Source organism: Ciconia boyciana, chromosome 1 (assembly GCF_034638445.1).
Source record: "Ciconia boyciana chromosome 1, ASM3463844v1, whole genome shotgun sequence".
NCBI classification, from domain to species: Eukaryota; Metazoa; Chordata; class Aves; order Ciconiiformes; family Ciconiidae; genus Ciconia; species Ciconia boyciana.
In genome coordinates this window covers 8,227,783-8,247,276 of record NC_132934.1, presented here as the reverse complement: position 1 = coordinate 8,247,276, position 19,494 = coordinate 8,227,783, and the positions used below count along the sequence as shown (strand labels likewise).

The 19,494-nt window shown below is 46.0% G+C and overlaps 1 protein-coding gene across 5 annotated transcripts in view; it reads left to right on the top strand.

The window, feature by feature from the left end:
- The window catches only part of FRMD4A (FERM domain containing 4A), a 211,169-nt gene that overhangs the window by 121,599 nt on the left and 70,076 nt on the right, over window positions 1–19,494 (top strand). For all 5 annotated transcript variants that reach the window (XM_072858165.1, XM_072858156.1, XM_072858174.1 and 2 more), the window contains exons 5-7: window positions 8,416–8,500; window positions 13,390–13,446; window positions 16,035–16,057. In XM_072858165.1, the coding sequence (XP_072714266.1) occupies window positions 8,416–8,500; window positions 13,390–13,446; window positions 16,035–16,057 (165 nt within the window). The remainder of the gene's footprint in view (window positions 1–8,415; window positions 8,501–13,389; window positions 13,447–16,034; window positions 16,058–19,494) is intronic.

Below are 19,494 nucleotides of genomic sequence, written 5' to 3'. Positions count from 1 at the left end.
TGTGAGACAGGGGTTTACAGGAACTGGGGAGAGAGGCACGAGGACATTATCCAATACATTATCAAATACAAATTATCAAATACATTATCAAATATCAATTTTGCAGCCAGGGGAGAGGGAGAGAAGTGGCAGAGTTTGCTCTCACCCATGGATATGTTTCATCTCACCTGCCAGCACCCAGGAGAAGATGCAGGGGAAAAATCATATATACACAAATTGCTCTGCTCCTCCGCTCTTCCCTGGTCAGCTGCAGACCCCTCTACAAGGGGAGCTGTGAGGAGGGTGGTGCTGGACCTCACTTTGCCATGGAGCTCAGTCATTCCAGGAGAGTTCAGGGAACTGCCCTGAGATGTTTCAGCACCTTGGGGTGCTCCATCCTCATCCTCGTGGCTAGCCATCTCTGAGCTCCCTCCAGCTGTGCTGTCTCCCTCACCCACCCTCACTACCAGCACTGAGCTGGTAACTCCCTGCACCAAGCTCCCAGGCAGTTTATGCTACATATAAGGGAGACAAAGAGACATCTCCTGCTCACATTATATCTCTACAGCTCCATGCGCTGCTGGGATGCTGTAGAAACAATAGCAAAAATCAGAGTTTAAACCCGCATAATGAACCCAGCCCAACCAAGCCACTTTCAGGGGTTGCCGTGAGCTGCGCTGTCTATGAAGTCTGGCAAAGCTGTGCCATAACCCAGATCTCTTTGTGTCTCAGCATGTGTTTTGCTGGTTGGTGTGCATCAGCTGTGTGTACGCTAAGGGGGAAGATCTCAAAAGCCAGCAGCCCTGCAAAAACCCCCTCCTCCCACCCAGCCACGGTGTATAAATACAGCCGCTCAGACCTTGTTTGTGCTGGAAGACAAGGCTCCCTGCAGACAATTTATTGCAGCCTTCTCAGGGTGGCCCCCTGCTCTGTTCACCAGGGGGAAGGTGTAATAAATTGCCTGCGGGGAGGCTTTGCTCCTCCGAGTCTCTTTAAAGATATGAGAAACTTCTGTCCAGTCAGAAGATTTACTTGTGTGAAAACTGACCTTTGCTTGAGGAAGGGAACTAATGGGACTCTGCTGCTTAGCACACAGCTCTGAGCTAAGCCATCCATTACACACACATCTTAATAGCAGTCTGGCTCTTGAGTCCCATAACATCATTTCTGTTTTCTGCTTAACTGGGAATATATTTGTATAAGTGAGCTGTGTTTAGAGAAGGGGATACGTTGTTTTTCCTTTCCATTCAGTCACCTGAGGGGGAAGAAAAAGCAGCATTCTAAAAATTTGTTGTTTTGAGCCACATTTTGAATGTGTTGATGCTGGCAGCATTGTCTTGTCTAATTTTGGGAAGCACTTCTACAGCATGATAGGTACTATGCAGAAATGATGGATGCTGTCAGTGTAGGATTTATACCTAATTTGGATCAAGCAGCAATAGCTATGTCAATGCCTACACACAGATTCTCTGACTGGGTCTAAGTCATGCAGACATTGTTTCCATTTTCATTGCAATTTCTGCATTTATACCTTACACCAGTGGGTGTGATTTGCTGTCATCAGTGAAGCAAGCAGAAAGGTCTGCTATGAGGGGTCCCATCACCATGGCATTGAACAAAGGGATAGAGCCACTGAGTAAGTAAACCCCATGCCAGCTTTCACAGCCAAATCATACCTTTGTGTGCTGCTGACAGCACAGTGGAATGGCTGGAGGGATTTCAATTCCTCAAATGGTTCAAGATCCTCAGATGAAAGATGCTTTACAAATACTGAGGGATGGTGTTATGCAAGACAGTGCACCCAGTGAGTTACCTCGAATAGCCAAGATGTCACTCTTGGCAAGGATCAAAGAGCAGGAAAGAGCTGGGCTGGAGCTCAGGAGAGTGTGGGGAAATTCCCCTGGTGACTGAGGGAGAGGAGGGGAGGAAGGCTGTGATCCAGTCACTGCTCTTGCCTCACACTTGGGACAGATAACCACATCACTCCAAGCCAAGAGGAGCTGCAACAGCCTTTTTGTACAAAGCTGGGCTTCTCTTGCAAGCTAGGCTCCACAGGACATTTCAGGGGTGGAGCGATTTGCAGAATATATTGAGCTGGCTGCTGCTTTCATGGCTTGGTCAGGCCTGATACCCCTCCTGGTGAGAGGGCAGAGGCCTCACTGTACTGAGGTCAGTGCCTTTCCACGTGATGCTTGATGCTATAACCAAACAACAGGGAGGAATGTGCCTGCATTACCGGCTTGATTCCTTTCCTTCTCTATGTTGATACCGGAGCACTCTGTGGCTTGCAAAGACTCACAGGATGTCCAGCCTGGAAGAGAGGAAGAGAGCTGGTCTCTATATATTCCAAAGCAGATCCCTTAGCATTTTGTACATTGAGAAGATGAGGCATAGGAATGAGCAAATATCCCCAAAACACATGGTTTTCCAGGAGTTCAATGGGCCAGCCTCTTACAAACACTGAGAAAAATGGATGGGCAGTGGGTAAAGGTGCAAACAGCTTCATAGTACAGTACAGCTGGTGGGAAGGAGAGAGGGAACAGGCTCCAGTTAAACAATATCCACAGCTTTTTTTTTTTGTTAGCTGCAATTCCCTGTATTCCTGGAATCACATTCACCTCCAATTTTGTGGCTTCCTTGCAATGACGTAAAAGTTGACATAGATCACTCTTGCTGTGTCCTGTCCCCTACATACCAATCCCTGGCGCTGGGCAAGGGGGGCTTGAGCATGGCCCAAGCAGGGGGGACCGGACATGGGATAAGAATCAAAATGAATGCAGAAGGGGAGGTAAATGGAGCTTTTTAGCGCCTCTGATTTTCATTCTTGGCTGATTACTTAACAGGCCAGCTATTTAGCATGACCATTGTCTGCTTTAAGTGTCAGCACATAAAAGTGCACACCCATGACTATTAGCAAACAGGGCTGGAACATAAAAGGAGCTCTGCAGCCTGAGCTGCTCAGAATACTCATTTAGCACGAGACACTGGACATAATGACATCTGCGTTTAAGTCCATTATACCGATGCATGTGATTTTTCTTTCCCTGGTTAGCAAATGGCCTCATATTTTTCAAATTATCCTCTGAGGTTTTAAATGACGTGGTGAGGGATAATGAGCCAGACCCCAGGGTGGATGAGGCAGAAAAGGGGTCTCCTCCTTTATCCATTGCTTTGTAATAATGAAATGAGAGGCAGTCCACTGAGCTCTGCTGACAGCCCTGTCCTGCATCCTAACCAGAATGGAGTCAGCCAGCTGGGAAGGACATGGGAGACACCTCTGCCCATTTCAATCCTTTCTCTCGGGTCTGAGTGTATTTCCCATCTAGGGCAGAAGGAAACACTGGGGAAGATGACTGCACATCAAAACCAAATCCTTTTGCTTCATTCCGACTTCTTCCATGAAATCTGGTTTTACCCTTTATTTTCCTTTTTCATGGGAAAAATAATGTTTTCACCAGGGGAGAGAAGAACCACTTGGATTGTTATTCTGTGACTTTTCCCCTTTCCTATTCTTAATAGGCTCAAGGGCATGTTTTGCCTCCCTGCATGGAAACAGTATCACAGGGCTGGAGGGAAAGTACCCCCCTTGCCAATACTAAGTCGCCAGCTCCTGCCCTTTGGAAAAGGCAGGAACTCACCCAAAAATCACTGCCACGCTGTTATCAGTCACGATCACCTTGATCAGGAGCAAACATCCTCAGTGCCATCCTTGGCCTCCCCATCACTGCCTGGCACTGCTCACCTCTGTTTTGACTGGCCCTCTCGCACAGCACTGTACCAGCACGCCAGAGCCACGCGCATTGGCACATCCCTCGCCCGGCCGCCTCCTGTGCCCCTGTGGCCACCCCACTGCCTTCCTCTGAAAGCAGCAAGACATCTGAGGAGTGAGGCTTGATAGGACAGTAACAAGAGAGTGCTTTGCTATGTCCTTGCCTGGTCTGGGCTCTCCAGATGGCAGAGGGACCCTTTGTCCTAGTCAGGGCTCCAGTTTCAATTACAGTTTTTCCTGGTAGGGGCACCCCTCAAGAAGATGCTGTTCCTCAGTGAAACCAAGTGTTGAAACCTTTTTGAGGTCTTCCAAAGTCCTTTCAATGTTTTCTTTGAATTTTCTTGGAAGAAAACACCATGACACCAGAATGGGAGTTTTGGAGTGGGTTTTTTTGTTGAAAAAATGGTTTTGTTGTTGGATAAAAGCCTTTTGGACCAGCTGTTTCCCACCAGAGTCAAACATCACAAGAATTAGGATGATATCGCTGCCCCAGGACAGATCTACACCTGAAGTAGACAAGATATCCATTTGCTGTGGTCATGCTTTGAAATATCATTGTGTTGAAGACCACAGTGAAATATGTTTACTGTTTGGCAGGTTCTGCTTGGAAATAAATGCATGGGCGTGTGATCTCAAATGCTATGACAGTACATTTGCACAGTCAGGAACTCGACTGCTCAGAGCCTGGTCCCTGCTAGGTGATAGATGGCCAAGTTCAGGCTGACGGGATATGCCCAGAGCTGTGTGTTAAAGGCAATGCTAAATATTTTTTATTTGACAGTTTCTTTTGGTATGTGGAAATCAGGAGTGTTGCTCATTTCAGCTCTCACTGGCCACACAAGCACACCACCAGCTCAGGTGCTTTTGGAAGCCATTTCCCTGATAGTCCTGAGGCCTCCTATCCCCACTGCAAGGACAAGGCACTAGTTATCAAGCACCTTCCCAACACTGCTGAATTTGCACATCTGCACACACTCAACTGGGTTCGCACATGAGGCCAGTGGCAGCAGCCAAGGTTCTCCATCTCCTGTAGGACCAGTAATCAAACTGGTGAATCCAATGCTCAGTCAGGCATTTCTCCCTGCTGCAAGTCAGAGGTGGGAATGTGTGTAATGCAAGGGAGAAATTACAGTAGTGCCAGTTTCCCATCACTGAAGGATCAGGAGTTTCCACAGTTGCTTCTCACAGGCACTGCTACATAAATGCCTGTGCTTGGCTGGTTACGATGGGAATTGCCATTCATCACGGCATGAGGGGGCTTAATCTGTCTCAGAGCAAGTTGTCAGTTAACCAACACTTAATATAGAGCAATCTGATCAGTACGAGGCATGTCCTCGCAGCTAAAAAGCCTTAAACGTTTCAGATGCAGCAGCTTCTGAAGTCTTCCAAGACACTTTCTGCAGCACTCATTATTATTTTCCTGCCGCTGAGAGGGAGAAGCCAAGATAGGCACTTTGTGTTCATTACCCAGCATAATATTCACTGGTCTCTTTAATTAATGCTTAGAAAATGTACTTGATGAATTATAAGTTACTGGGGGTGGGGAGGGATGGGGAACGTAGAAATAGATTAACATTGGCTGATCTTTTAAGCTTTTTAAAAAATGATTTCTCTGGTTTTTACACTCACAAAGTCTTGTGGGGTGTTCCCCGTTCTTGCAGGCACCTAATTTCTCATAGCAACAGTTGCTGGCTATCAAGGAACCTCTTGTAGGAGCTGCTTGAGGCAAAGCTGTTTGTTGGCTGTATTGCAAGAGATGTAGGTAGCAGAGCAGAGGTGTCGGACACATTGAACTGCCTGTTTCTCTGTCCAGCCCATCCATTATTTCCTGGATATATCAGCTTCACAGCACACAGAGGAATGCTGCTCTCAGGGGAGTCCTCAACAGAAATCTGAGAATTGCCCCTTAAAACTGATGATCTTGAAATGTGCCGCAAGAAAGGGCTTATAAGCTTAACAGGCAAACAGACAGAGGGGGGCAGAGGAAGGACTATTTTCTAAACAGCACAACAGCCCCAAGCAGCTAAATGATTTTCTGAAGGTCGTGAAGGAAACCTGTGTCCGAGTCAGGAATTTAACCCAGATTTTTTTGCTTGGTTCATTGCCTTAGCAGCTGGATGCTTCTTCCTGCCTCCTTAGTCACTGACATTGGTCATTGTGAAGTGCGGTTTCCTTCACCGTATTTGGAAAAGGTGGTAACAGGAGGAGGTCTGACAGAGATTCACAATCAGTGCAAAAAAACTGTGTCTTCCCTCCCATTTCTGTTGTTGCAGCACCGGCTGTGAATTCAGGGGAGCCTGCTCCAGTTCGGGTTTTCTGAGCTTGCCACACAGAAAATCCCATAAGAGTTCTCTCTGCAAATCTGTTTTCTTTTAAGTAGCACCAATTTCCTGGTGCACATGCTTTGCATTTGTCTGGGTTCATGTGTGAGAGCCAGTAGCTCCCCAGCACACTCTCCACTCTGGAGATCACTTGAGAATTGGGTTTTCTTTGTGAAGATGAAGTATCATGTGCAGGCTCTGTGCTCTGAGAGACTCAATTTTGTACAGAAAATGATCTGTGTATTTGTCTATATGGAAGGCCTTGGGAAAGCTCCTTGCAGTGTTGAGAAATGCAATATTGCCCTCTAGTGATGATGAGGATGGTCTCATTTGATCTGATGAAACAAAAAGCATTTTGGCTAACCTTCACTGGGATTCAAAAATAGAATAAATGTTCCTGTTTTCTTCTGACCCTGGAATTAAAGGTCCTACTGTCACAACTTGGAGAGCATTGGTAGTGGTGATAAGCAGAGGAGGTTCTTCAAGAATAATGGAATGTGTAAAATTACCATTTTTCTCCATGAATTTAGCAGATGGAAAGCCAGCTGCACTCAGACAGCAGATCTAGTAAGACAGTTCCTTTTTTAATGCAGCATCTTTTTTGCATTTCTAAAGCCAAGTATATTTTTATTTGCCAAAAAAAAAGAAGCAGTTTCAAGGACAGGAGGTGAAACCCACTGGAAACCAGAAAAAAAATTAAGGAAATGTTTAATTTTTGTGCTTCATGATCCCTGCATTCAAATGTTTTTTTTTATTTGGGTTTTATTTTTATTTCTCATTTGAACTCTTCTGGAGGGGGAAAAGGAGGGATAACAGCAGGAGCACTTCAGCAGATGAACAAGAGGACCTCAACATGTTTCTCTCACTCTAGTACATAAGTAGTTGGTTGTATGTGTCAGGAAATAAACTGTTTTGAAGGGTCTTCAGAAGACACTTAGGAGCACTACAAAGCTTTGACCTTTACCCCTAAGAAGGTTACATTTAAGGCCCTCGATTCTGCAAATAGCTCAACATGGGCAATCCCTCCAGTGCTTGTGTGAAGCCCCAGGAGTGTCAGCAGGTCTCTCAGCTCCACTCCCAGACAGCAGGGTCAGGGAGTAAGGTTTCTCTGTGACTGGACCCCGCATCTCAACCCAGATTTCTAAGGAATCTCATTTTTTTTAAGTTCCTGATGCAGACAGCATTTCCCTGGCACCTTCCCTATTCTAATTGCCTCTGACAAGGCACGATAGTACTCGAATTTATGTAAGGAACACTGCTGCCACTGTACTGCAACTTAAACATCACTATAAAACAGGGTGGGCAGACAGATGTATTTTTTTTTCCTTACTTAAAACACAAAGTAAATGCAAAATTACCCTTAATCATTCACTGAACCTATCCAGGCTTTCTCTGTTACTACAGGAACACACAACATACTTATATGTAATGAACAGTCATTAACTTTGATGGTATTCTGAGCTTTTCTTCCCCAAAAGGTCACAAGGCAGAATTAAGGGCTGGAGTCGATTCAAGCCAGTGGCAAAACTCTCATGGAGTTCACTGCCAAAGGATCAAACCTTCAAAGCAGGCAGAACATGGAGTACTGAATTGATTCATACATATCATGGGCTTTCGACATAATTGCAAATATTTGGGGTAATCGGCCAATGCGAGAGAGTGAGTTTTTCTGACACTGAGGGTTTGGGCTAGTCAGCTTTCTACTGAGTTCTGAGAAGTCATCTCAGCTCAAAAAGAAACTTAGAATATTGGCATTCCCAGTCATCCCCAGCATCACTACTCACGGTACTGGTAAATTGTGCAAGGTCCTTAACTCTTGCTGGTTGCTTACTTTGCGACCATAGCTGCTATGTGCTAGCTGCTAAAATACATAAAGAAGCCTTTATAAAATTTGCCTTATGCAGAGTTGAATTGGACAGGGAAGGAACCCAGAAGTGGATTTCTGTCAGTGAACATTTTACAAGATGCAGGTCAACAGCACAGAAATGGGCAGGTTAGGTAAAGGAGTGAAGAAATGCCAAAACGTGATGGAGAATGAAGGGGAGTTTACAAGCAAACAGAATAAAGGATTATTTGAAGTCTAAAAATGAAACAAAGGATTATTTAGAAACAAAATCATCCACTTGATGATCCAGTTTCTTTGGTATGGCTGGGGTGGTGGTGACTGATCATGTCCTGGAGCATGCACAAGCCTCTCTCATCACCCCAGTCTGTCACAAGCAAAGAAACTTCATTTTTAGTATACTCATCATGACTCCATTGACCACCTTTTTCATGTAATGAGTACATTTTCATGTTTTTCCCGAGTTCCCCCTTGTGTCTCACCACTGTTGCTTTCCCTTTCAGGTTCTACATTGAAAGCATCTCCTATCTAAAGGACAATGCCACCATTGAGCTGTTTTTCTTGAACGCCAAGTCCTGCATCTACAAGGTAAGGACTTGGGGAGCTCTGGTGGCACTGGGGTGGGCTGCGACACCTGGCTCTGCATCCCCGACCCAAAATTTACATTGGTCATACCCGGACTTCAAGATATGACCTCCTCCTCTTCCTTTCCTCCCACCCTCCCTCACTCCTCTATCTCTAACCACCCTGGCCAGCTTCCCTGTTGGAAACAGGTTCTGAGGTAAAACGCCCCTGGAAGTAACTCGTGGTTGGTAGGAGGGAATCTGCAGCTGCTAAAATGATAAACTGGCTTCTATTTAGAAGGAAATGTCTGGTTTTGTGCTAAAAAAACCCCGGTGGAGAAGCTGTGGGGGCCCGCTCTGGGCTGAGTGGATGTCGTTAGCGGTTCCCGCCCGAAGAGGGCGGCAGCGGCCGCGCGGGCTGCGGCGCGGGCGCCATCTTCTGGGCTAGGCGGCGGAGGAGCGCGAACGTGCGCGGGGGGACGAGCCTGAGGGAGTGAGTGTGTCTGTGAGATTGTAGGGGTGTGAGAGGGTGTGCAAGGAAAGTGTGAGAGTGGGGTAGGCATGGGGGGGCTGAGCGTGTGAGGGGTGTGTGACTGTACCTGTGAGAGTTTGTGCATCTGTGAGTGTGTGTTGGGGATGCATATGACTACATGTGTGTGACAGCGTTTGTGGGCCAAGGAGAGTGAGCATGTGGGTGTATGGGGGGCGGGGAGGGGTGTCTGTGGGTGTGTACTGAAGACCACCTTGTACAGGAACAAGCCGTGCATGGAGAACTGTGGGGTTTTGTACCAGAAATAGCCTTGCCTGGTAGGCTATTGAAAACACCAGCGGGCTGTCACCGGCATTATAACTCAGAGCTGCCCCTTGCAAGGCATTCTGTGTGCCAGGGACAAGGGCGTCCTGGCACGGCCTCCACTCCCCGGCCAGAGTGCCCACAGCTGAGCTGCGAAGCGGATCCTTCTGATGCCACAAGCTGACCGTACAAGTGAAAGGGCAGGGTCCAGCAAATGAAGCAGGCCCAGAACCTGCTGAGGTGGAGGCTGGCTGTGCGCAGACTCGGCCCGGTAGGCTGGATGGGCGGCTGGCCTGTGTGGGACTGGGAGAGGTTTTTCAGCAGCTGGGATTCCCTGGGAGGATCCCTCCTACCTCCCTCTGTGGTGGCGGAGGCCATTCCCAGTGACTCACCTCCATCTGCCAGGGAGGAAGTGGTAGGAAAAGACAGCTGTAGTCAGGGAGTGATTGTACCACCATCCCACAGCCCTCAGCAGGTTTGTGACCTGCTAAGCCACCTAGCTTACACCGAATCTGGAGCCTCGCTTCCTGACATCTGCATGTCCTAAAATGCAGGGTCTAGCTTTGCATCTCCTAAAATGCAGGGTAGAAGCCAGAAAATGCCTTTTTTCCAGTGCCCAGGAAAGAGGCAGGGCTGCTGAGCTGAGCTGTGCAGAGCTCTGCTCTCTGGCAAGGCTGCAATTAGATGTGCTTAGTCAGCCCTCTCCAGCAACAAGCTCAGTGAGCATCACATTTTAGTTCCTGGGGAAAGTTCCTTTTTGGAATATTGCCAGGAAAAGCTTACACTGTTGTTCTTTTTTTGGAGAAAGCTTAATAAGAAGAAGAGAAAAAAAAATCAAAAAGAGTGCCTACAGATCTAGGTTGGTCTATTTTAGTCTGACCTCTCCTGAAACCATTACTTTGCACATTCAAGCTGACTGTCATCTCCATCCAAAAATAGCCCTGCTGGATTGCCAGTCTCCCATGCGGGTCCTTCCCCATTTGACTTCCAGCCACAGTAAGCTGTGCTGTGCTAGTAAAAAAGGCGCTAAATTTGAAAGTTGGGTGCAAAGTCTCTGCTAAGACTCAGGGCGAGCACCCAGCCAGCATGCCTGGAGGATTCCTCTAGGTGTAGAAAGGGGGATTCAGTATCTAAGCACAGCTAGCACTTGTCATCCCTGCAGCTAGCAGGGGGTGTTGCATGTTCCCAAACCTTGAAAGCTTCCTTCTTGCACCAAAAGTTTCTTCATCGGACTTCCCATGGATGGCTTCACCCCAAGCTTCCCTGCAGCGTGGAGAGACCATACTGTGTATGATATAACTGTAGTTCATAATGCTATGCTAGCCCCTCAGACCTTGCCCTGTCGATTCTCCAGACACACACCCTCAAATGTCCCCATGCACAGGGCTGCTCAATTTAGGAAAGACGATGACTGTGGCCTGTTTAGTTTGGGGCTGCTGGTCCCCTGGGTGGCCAGCTGGCTCTGCGTTGGGTGCTGTACTCCTCTGGCTGTGCCCATGGCTCCTCCTCGCCCACCCTGTTGTATAAGGAGACATTCATGGACCCACACACCCAAACCCTCGCACAGGACCAGCAAGCCACTGTTGCCCAGAAAGACCAAGCCACATTTGTACTACCAAATGAGACAGGGCTTGGCATCGGGCACTGTCCCTTGATCAGTCAGGCTGTTTAGTTACTAGCACGTTCTGGCACAGGTTTTGGCTTGTGCCAGCTAGCCCTGTCCCAGGCATTGCTTGGGCACTGTTCAAGGATGAGCACCTGTTCCCAAGAGGCAATACAGCGGAGGTAACGCCAGCTGGGACCGGGGGAGGGAGGAAGAGTGTTTAGTCATGAGCTATACTGTGCCACGTACCCTTAGGGACAGAGAACGGGCTCTGGCCCACTTTACCTGCTAGTACAGGCTTGCCATAACATCGACATGTGGTTGCGGAGGCTGGTTTGTCCGTGCGATGCGTGGTGCTTCAAGATGGGAGGAAGACCAGGCACTCTGGTGCTGCTCCGCATCGCCCCTTGCTATAGGATATGCCTGACTGCCCCAGCCGGGCCCTGCCTGCAGCTGAATCGACATCTTGCACCAGCCGCTTCCCTTGGCATATGCACGTCATTAGTGCAGGTGCCTGTGTGAATCAGGCAGTTTAGCTGAACGGGCGAAGGTGTGTTTATTGCCCGTAGCAGAGCTGGTCTTCACTCCCCAAGGAGTTGTTATGAAGGAGGTGAAGGAAGTGCTTATTTTAAAAAGCTGGCACTGGTGAAAGCCAAGGACACCTGGATCTTATCCTCTGTTTTGTTCCCTTTGTTTTTGATTTTGCCAGAGACAAGCCAACGCAGCGATTGTGGCTTGTAAATGAGGTGTGGCCATGACTTGGCTGGAGCACGGATCACAGCAGTGATCTATATTTAGATCACTCATTTCTTGCCAGATGAAGTAAAATATTAAAAACAGCAGCTTAAATAAATACAACAGAAAAGCCACCACAGGAGCGAGCTGAACAGTGACCCAGTTTACATGGCCACATGCGTAGGAGACAACGTAGGAGTTCTAGTTGCAGAATAGAGGCCTAAACAGTATCTCAGTAAAAGCCTACTGTCTTCCCAAAAACAGGGACCAGAGACTCGAGGAGAGCACACTTGGCCACAAGATTAATGCTCGTGCCTCCCATCCCAAGCGTCTTTGATGCCGGGTCTGCATACCACACATTCAGACAGAGCAGAGCCTGGACCCCTTGGTTCTGTGACTATCTCAGGCACAGCAGAAGGACCCTGAGAGGATCTCATGGGACCATCAGTGTCCTTCATGTGACCATGGTGTCCGAGCAGAACACTCACAATTTCACCTGACCCTCTGCTAGTTTTGGCTGGGATAGAGTTAATTTTCTTCACAGTAGCTAGTATTGGGCTCTGTTTTGGATTTGTGCTGGAAACAGTGTTGATGGTACAGGGATGTATTTGTTACTGCTGAGCAGTGCTTACACAGAGTCAAGGCCTTTTCTGCTTCTCACCCCACCCCACCAGCGAGTAGGCTGGGGTGCACAAGGAGCTGGGAGGGGACACAGCTGGGACAGCTGACCCCAGCTGACCAAAGGGACATTCCATACCATATGGCGTCATGCTCACCATAGAAAGCTGGGGGAAGAAGAAGGAAGGGGGGGACATTTGGAGTGATGGCGTTTGTCTTCCCAAGTAACCATTACGCGTGATGGAGCCCTGCTTTCCTGGAGATGGCTGAACACCTGCCTGCCCATGGGAAGCAGTGAATGAATTCCTTGGTTTGTTTTGCTTGCGCACACAGCTTTTGCTTTACCTATTAAACTGTCTTTATCTCAACCCTTGAGTTTTCTCACTTTTACCCTTCTGATTCTCTCCCCCATCCTAGCGGGGGGGAGTGAGCGAGCGGCTGGGTGAGGCTTAGTTGCCAGCTGGGGTTAAACCACGACACCCTCCAAGACTGGTTTCACTGGGGGCTGGATCCTATAGAATGGAGCAGTGAAGATCTACCAAAAGATTTGCTGTCACAGCTCATTCTCAAAGCACCCTCAGCCCCAGTGCTCATGGGGATGAAAGGGCCGAAACCAGAGCTCCCATCCTGCATGAGGGAATATGGCTCTTTTTCCTGTGAGTTTACCCTGGGCAGGGGCCAGAGGAGTTCTGCGGGGGCTTTGACACAACCTCAGTGAAGACAAATTTTCTCATTTCCTTGCTTCTGTGAGCCAAGGACAAGGCTGTGTTCCCCTGAAGCACGGGTGACATTTGGGGGAGAAAAAAATGTATTTCCGAGACTAACTTTCGCTAAGTCACACAAGAAAATAAAAATTACCCTGATCCTCCCCCTTCCACCTGCCTTCTCCTCCCTTCTCTCCAGGAATCCCCTCATGCCACATCCACTTATGCTTCATTTACCAAGCCATTATGCTGAATATTTGGCTTTCTCCACATCTGAGTGGGCAGGTTCTCCTTCACTTTGGTCTCCAGGAGCACAGGGAATCCTTTGAAGCTTAGCCAGGGGAGAAAACTGGCACCGCATGCTTCACCGTGCAGTAGCCAGGAGGAGATGCATGTCCTTCTTGCAGGAGCTCAAACTGACTCAACTCTCTTTTTCTTTCTTGTTTTCTTCACCTTTCAAGGAGCTCATTGAGGTTGACAGTGAAGTGGTCTTTGAACTGGCTGCATACATCTTGCAGGTAAGCACCTGCCTTCTCTCGCTTCGTGCTTCCTCGTGTTGCATTAAATCTCTTGACTTGCCAAATCCAAAATGGCTGTACAGAAGTGCAAGCGTTCACCCACTTGCAGGAGAAAGATGTCTTTACACAGTTTTCATCATTTATACCAATGCAAAGTAGATACAGAAGGCTCTCAAACCAGACCTCTCCATGCATGGAGCAGATTCCACTGCCCAACATTTTCCATACATAAATGCATATTATTTGCACCAACACAGATAGCCAAGACCCTGGGGTATGATGTAAAGTCAGAGAAAATCTAAGTGATGAGTGCAATTTCGTAGGTGAAATCCATATTCAATGGGTTCTTCTCCAGTGCATTTGTTTACTTGCATTTTTTTTCCCAGTGGAGCTTGGCCCTCTGATGATCTCCATAAGCTTCTATATATGCAACTGTCTGTATTCTCCAAGGTGGGCAGAAGGGCTTAAAGACTTTGCAAAAAACTTCTCCAGAAAAAAATTGTCTTTTAAAGTTCTGCTTTTCAGGAAGAGGGAAACAGTCACAGAGCAAATTACCAGCAGCACTTGGTAAATCTCTGGTTCCCAAAGAGGAATCTTTTCAAGGTAGCAGAGGTGTTTTTTCTGAAAGATCTCTTTTTAGGAGCATGACTGTGGGAGCAGATCAGAGATAATTGTCAGATGATCCTTGTTCTCCTTTCGTACAGTGTAGTTTTCTTTTTTTTTCCCATCAGCCATGAAGCTATGAGGAGCCACTTGAGCAGAGAAGCCATCTCATCAGACTGCACTAATAAATAACAATGCATTGCACTTCTATAGCACTTTACATGTCAAAGAAGCAATTAATGCGTAGGGATTTGAATCTTCATTAAAATCATTTTATGTAACAAAAATGGAGCAAGAGAGTCAGGATGGGGGACTCAATTAAAAGGACATTATAGAAATTGCCTATTGGCTGTTGGGGGAATACACATCAAACAACAGGCTCATTGTGAGAAGCAGCAATAGGGTTATGAGTCTATTGTCTGCTCATCCTAATGAATAACTTGAGCACTTATTAACTGTACAGCCAGATCCAGATCTGCCACTGTAACCCATGTTGCTGTGATTGTTTCTCATCACAAACACAGGATGTTACGTGTATTCCTGTAGTAGTTTGATGTGCAACTTAATGAAAAGAGTCAAAACAAGCCACACCTCTGCGGTCTGTAACCAGAAATTACTACAACCCATGTTTGTGATAGGATCCAAACAAAACAAGAGGGATCATACCGCATGTTGTTCTACTTCTCACTGCAGCATTTAGGTCAAAGAACTGAAGTATGGAGACTCTACCCTACAAAATTATTTTTTAAATTCAGTATGCTCATCCCTGTGCAGGTCAGGGCATATCCTTTGGGTTTTGCTCTGTGTTGAACTATAATCATGATATGCTCAAGGACTCCTTCCTATGAACCAGAGGAGAGCTTGCCTCCCCTTCAGTTCACTCAGTGGGAAATAGGAAGATAGTAAAGGACTGTCAGAACTCAAGTGATTTAGTCTGCAGCCATATTTCAAATTGTTATGTTACCAGAACAAATTAAAGTACCATCAAAGCTGTGAACTGTACCCCAGCCTCAGGACTGAAGCACCACTGGATGTGGGCTGACAGGTTTTGCGGGTGGATGGACGGATGTAAAGACAAAAGACGTGAATGCAAAACCCGGTCCTCTTGGCAGTGGAAGCTCCCTCACTGCACAAATTACATTATTGCACTGTGCTTTCTGTGTAGCTGGCAGCAAATGAGGTGCTTTAGTGTGCATCGTATGAAATGCATATTGCCTATGGAAAATGCAAAATGCGTATTACATCCATTGAGGAGGGGACTCACCAGATTTTGAGGGTTCGCCAGATATGCGGTTACACTCAGGTACTAATCTAACTACTGGAGTGGAACATTACCCAGCCCTTTAACATCAGGCTGTGATGGTAATAAATAGAAATATCTAGATATATAAGTAAAGGAGCTAAATAACCTTCCTACTACTACAAATAATACTACAAATACCCCCAAATATACCCCCAAAAAGTATTTGGGGGAATACTACAAATTCCCCCAAACACCCAGCAAGGAGTTAGAGAAACCTGTGTCTTGCATCCCCTTGGAAGCTGACAATGAGCTAGCTTTTTGAAAGTCTAGTTACTAAAAAATAACCAGAATATGTGTAAAAAGAGTCAGGGGAGTTGCAATCTCAGAGGCTGCAAAGTCACTGAGACTTCTGAGATCTTCTAGTAATGTAGCATCCACTTTGACCAAAAAATTACTTATTTACTAGCATTTTTCCTGCAGCTTCTTGGGTATCCACTAGCAGAATGAGGAATCATCTGGCCCTGTATTAGGCAAACCTTTTGTTTGTTAATCTGCCCAGCTCACTGCATGTATCATGGCACTTGACATTAGATACTGTTTCCAAAAAATACATGAGGAATCAATTACAACAGGAAATTGCTGCTAAATTAATTTTGCAAATTGAAAATCTTGAACAGCCATTTTCTTAATTTTTTTTCTATTTTTAATGATATATTTTTAATTTTTCTTCCTCATTTTACAGGAGGCAAAGGGAGATTTTTCAAGGTAGGTGAACTTAAAAGTTTTTTCCATTGTGTGCTCTGAGAATGAATCTAGTAAAATTACTGTGTGAGCGATGCGACTCAGTTGTAGCTGTGTAGCAACAGGAATGCATTGCTAACATAGATATCGTGTTTCCTGAAATAATTTCTTCACAAAACAACAGCCTCTGACCAGAGCATGCCTTGCAAACAGCATTGTTTGTGACTTTGTTGTTGACAAATCTCTTTATATGCCCATGAAGTTCAGGAAATAGTCTTCAGAAGGAAATTACTAAGGAAATGACTTTACAATCACTGTTATGTCACAGATCCAGCCACAGGGAACATTAAAATTCCATAACTAATTGATATTTCAGCTTGAATTTGGACAGAGTTCTCATAATCATAATGATTATGAGAATGGTTGGGTTTGTTGAATTTCTGCTATCCCTTGAGCCAAACCTTCAGACTTGCTGTAAGAAATTCAAAGAGGTGACTGTGCTCGGTGTTTCAGGAGACTGTTAATGAAATGCCCAGGAATTTTCATTTAAGTTGACAGTATCTGTCAGTTACACATTAGTAGCAACCAAAGGTCAGATGGCTGTTTGATGCCTCGTGAGAAACATGAAAGTTCTTCATCTGAAGCCCAGGAGAACTGTCTATACTAAAAAATTCACATCCTCCATATATTACTTTTGCTGACCTGAACGTGAGTTCAGCTGGAGGACCACAATATCCATTGAACTTAGTTTCAGAGAAGAAAACAAAGTGCGAATGGGCAGTGAGGATGAACTGCCAGATGAGCCTAAAGAGGTGCCTTAATTTTGTCAGCATTGAGATACACTGAGAGAAGACTGTAATGGTACTCTGTGCTGTGAATAAGGCTGTGAATAACAGGCAGGTTCCGCCTTCTGGTAGACTGGGACTTCTAGCCAGCTAAAATTGAGACAAATCAGTGAAAAGGAACAGTACATTCCAAATATTGCCTACCCATCATGGAATCTGAGATGACATAAGGTAACCCTTGCTAAAAGGAAGTTTAAGTTCTGCCTTATCATTTCTCAAAACCTTCATCAACTTGCGAAATCCTGACATGCATGTGACCACAGAAACACAAGCCCAGTCTTGTTTCATTTTTCAGTTCCACTCAATTTAGAATAACTCAGCTATCAGCAGTGTTTATTTAGGGGGCACTGGAGTACATGTGGTTCTTTTACTTTTCAATCTGGTTTTCCATGCACTGCCAAGTGCTCAGCCCAGAAGAGCTGGACCAAGCAGAGTTTTGCCATTCAAACCTGCGATAAACCACATCTTCCACTGGTTTTGCTATGAAGAACAATATTTAATGTTTCACAGAATATCTTGGACATGACAAAAACACACCCAGAAACTGTACATTCAGACTACGAAACACTGAGTAGAATGGAATCAGATGGCTCGCAGTAATAGGACTGAAAGCATTTTATCTTCAAGTATCTGTTTCCAGACCAGAAGTGGAAACAGCTGGTGGGAAGCATCCATCTGCTAAAAGCTGTTTGATGTCCCTTGTAAAAGAAATGGTTGCGTTTATCACAGTGCATTTCTCTAGGCCACAGAGAAATGAGGAATATTCTCTGATAGCATGGAAGATACCTCAACACATGGTGTTAACTGCTTCCTCCACATCAGTGTGGCAGTCATCACCATCCCCATTAAAACAGTTAGCTCTTAGTCCTTTCCACCTGTGGATGACAATGGTTTGAAGTGGAAGAGGGAATCCTTACATCCAAGTCAGGCAGAGAAGTGGTGTCGTAATAACAACTTGCTGACACTGCCAGGGATCTTAATTTATAAATGGGCTTTGGTGGCAAAGCAATCTACCATATTAGTGGAGTTTAAAGCCTATTCTTGGAGGAAGGTAGAAGGATCCTACCCTGACCCTCTATGGTCTAGGAGAAGACTTAGTATCTCCAGGGATGCCTGTCCAGCAGCTCCCCTCTAATGTGCACTGACATGGGTTTACGTGCTGGGTGAGATCCAGGTGCTACTGAAGTCAACATGAGGTCATTGTGGTCAAGATTTTGCCTGCTGAGATTTGTGGTTATTCATATCAGCAGTGTAAAATCTGGGAGGCAAATCAAGCCTGAGGCCAGCCAGAGGAACTGCAGATGGAGACAAATGTTCTGACGTCTCTTAGGGCTGAAGTTAGCTTCAGTGTTTGAAGTTAGTTGATGTTGAAATGCTGTTTAAAATAAAAGTGGCTACTCTTTGAAACAGAGAAGCTCTGCAGTTGTGAATGTCTTGCTGCTGAGATTTAAAGATAATATGTTGTGCATGGCAGCATACATTGCGTGAAGGCTGAACTCTTGAACTCCCACTTTGTTTTTGAAGAAATAAGTTAATTCTAAAGGGTTGCATGCTTGGAACGCAGATTGCAGATTTCCCACACCTGTCCTGTCTACTGCCACCATCAGATTTATAGCCTGTGAGACTACATGTTTCTCTTTGGCCCTGATCCAGAAAAGTTCATAAGCACTGGCTCATTTGTAGTGATGGGAGAATTTCTGTTCCCCATGGAGCCTTCCTATGAGTTACTGCCAATCACCTCAGGTGCTGGGATAGTCAATGCCAAATTGTCACAATTTCAGCTGCAGGTTGGCACCTGCCCATGGTGGCCAGAGCGTGATTACTTCCAAACCCCACTGCACCCGGGTGGTGGATCGCAAGGAGCCAGTTCAGGACTCCTGAATGCAGTTGCAAGTCTGCTTTTTGGGCCTCATGGGAGCTCAAAAACCAGAACTGATCTTACAAACCCTAGCAGTCCGTTTTCTACCTCTGTGAACTGCTGCATCTACAATGACAGCAGCTCCCACTGCTGCTTTTGAGGGAATAATCCCATGCCTCAGAATAATGACTGTGCTCATAGTACTCCTCTTTCCTTTCCCCAAAAGGGGCTTATGTGCCATTTCAAACACATGTTCTCCATCCTTTGGTAGGGCATCATCATGCATGAGTCTCTTATCACTGATTCTTGCCACCTTGGAGTACTGCCTAACTCAGGCATCACAGTGACTGCCCAGTGTTTGGTAAGCCTGGAGAGCACATAGTCCAAGTCACCCTTATCTGTCTTGAACTAAGATGCCACAGTAGCCCTGACAGATCAGTTTGGCACCCATAGCGAGCAATTTGACTAAGCCCTTTTCCATTTCTAATGTGTGTTTCATTCCAAAAACAAGCCCATCAGAAACCCTGAGCTCCTGAATCCATTTAGATCAACTAAGAAAAGTATTTCTCAGTGTTTGCTGCAAGTGGCCTGCTCCTACTCAGTGTTTTGCAAGCAGAGTTGTGCAAATGGCACATCTCTTAGTTGATACAGATTTAGGCAGAGTGAGGTTTAAAATAGAAAGTTATTCTCCTTAAGAAGTTCCTAGTCCTCTGCATTAAAGGAGAATGGTTTTAATGTTATTCAAAAGAATCCTCAAA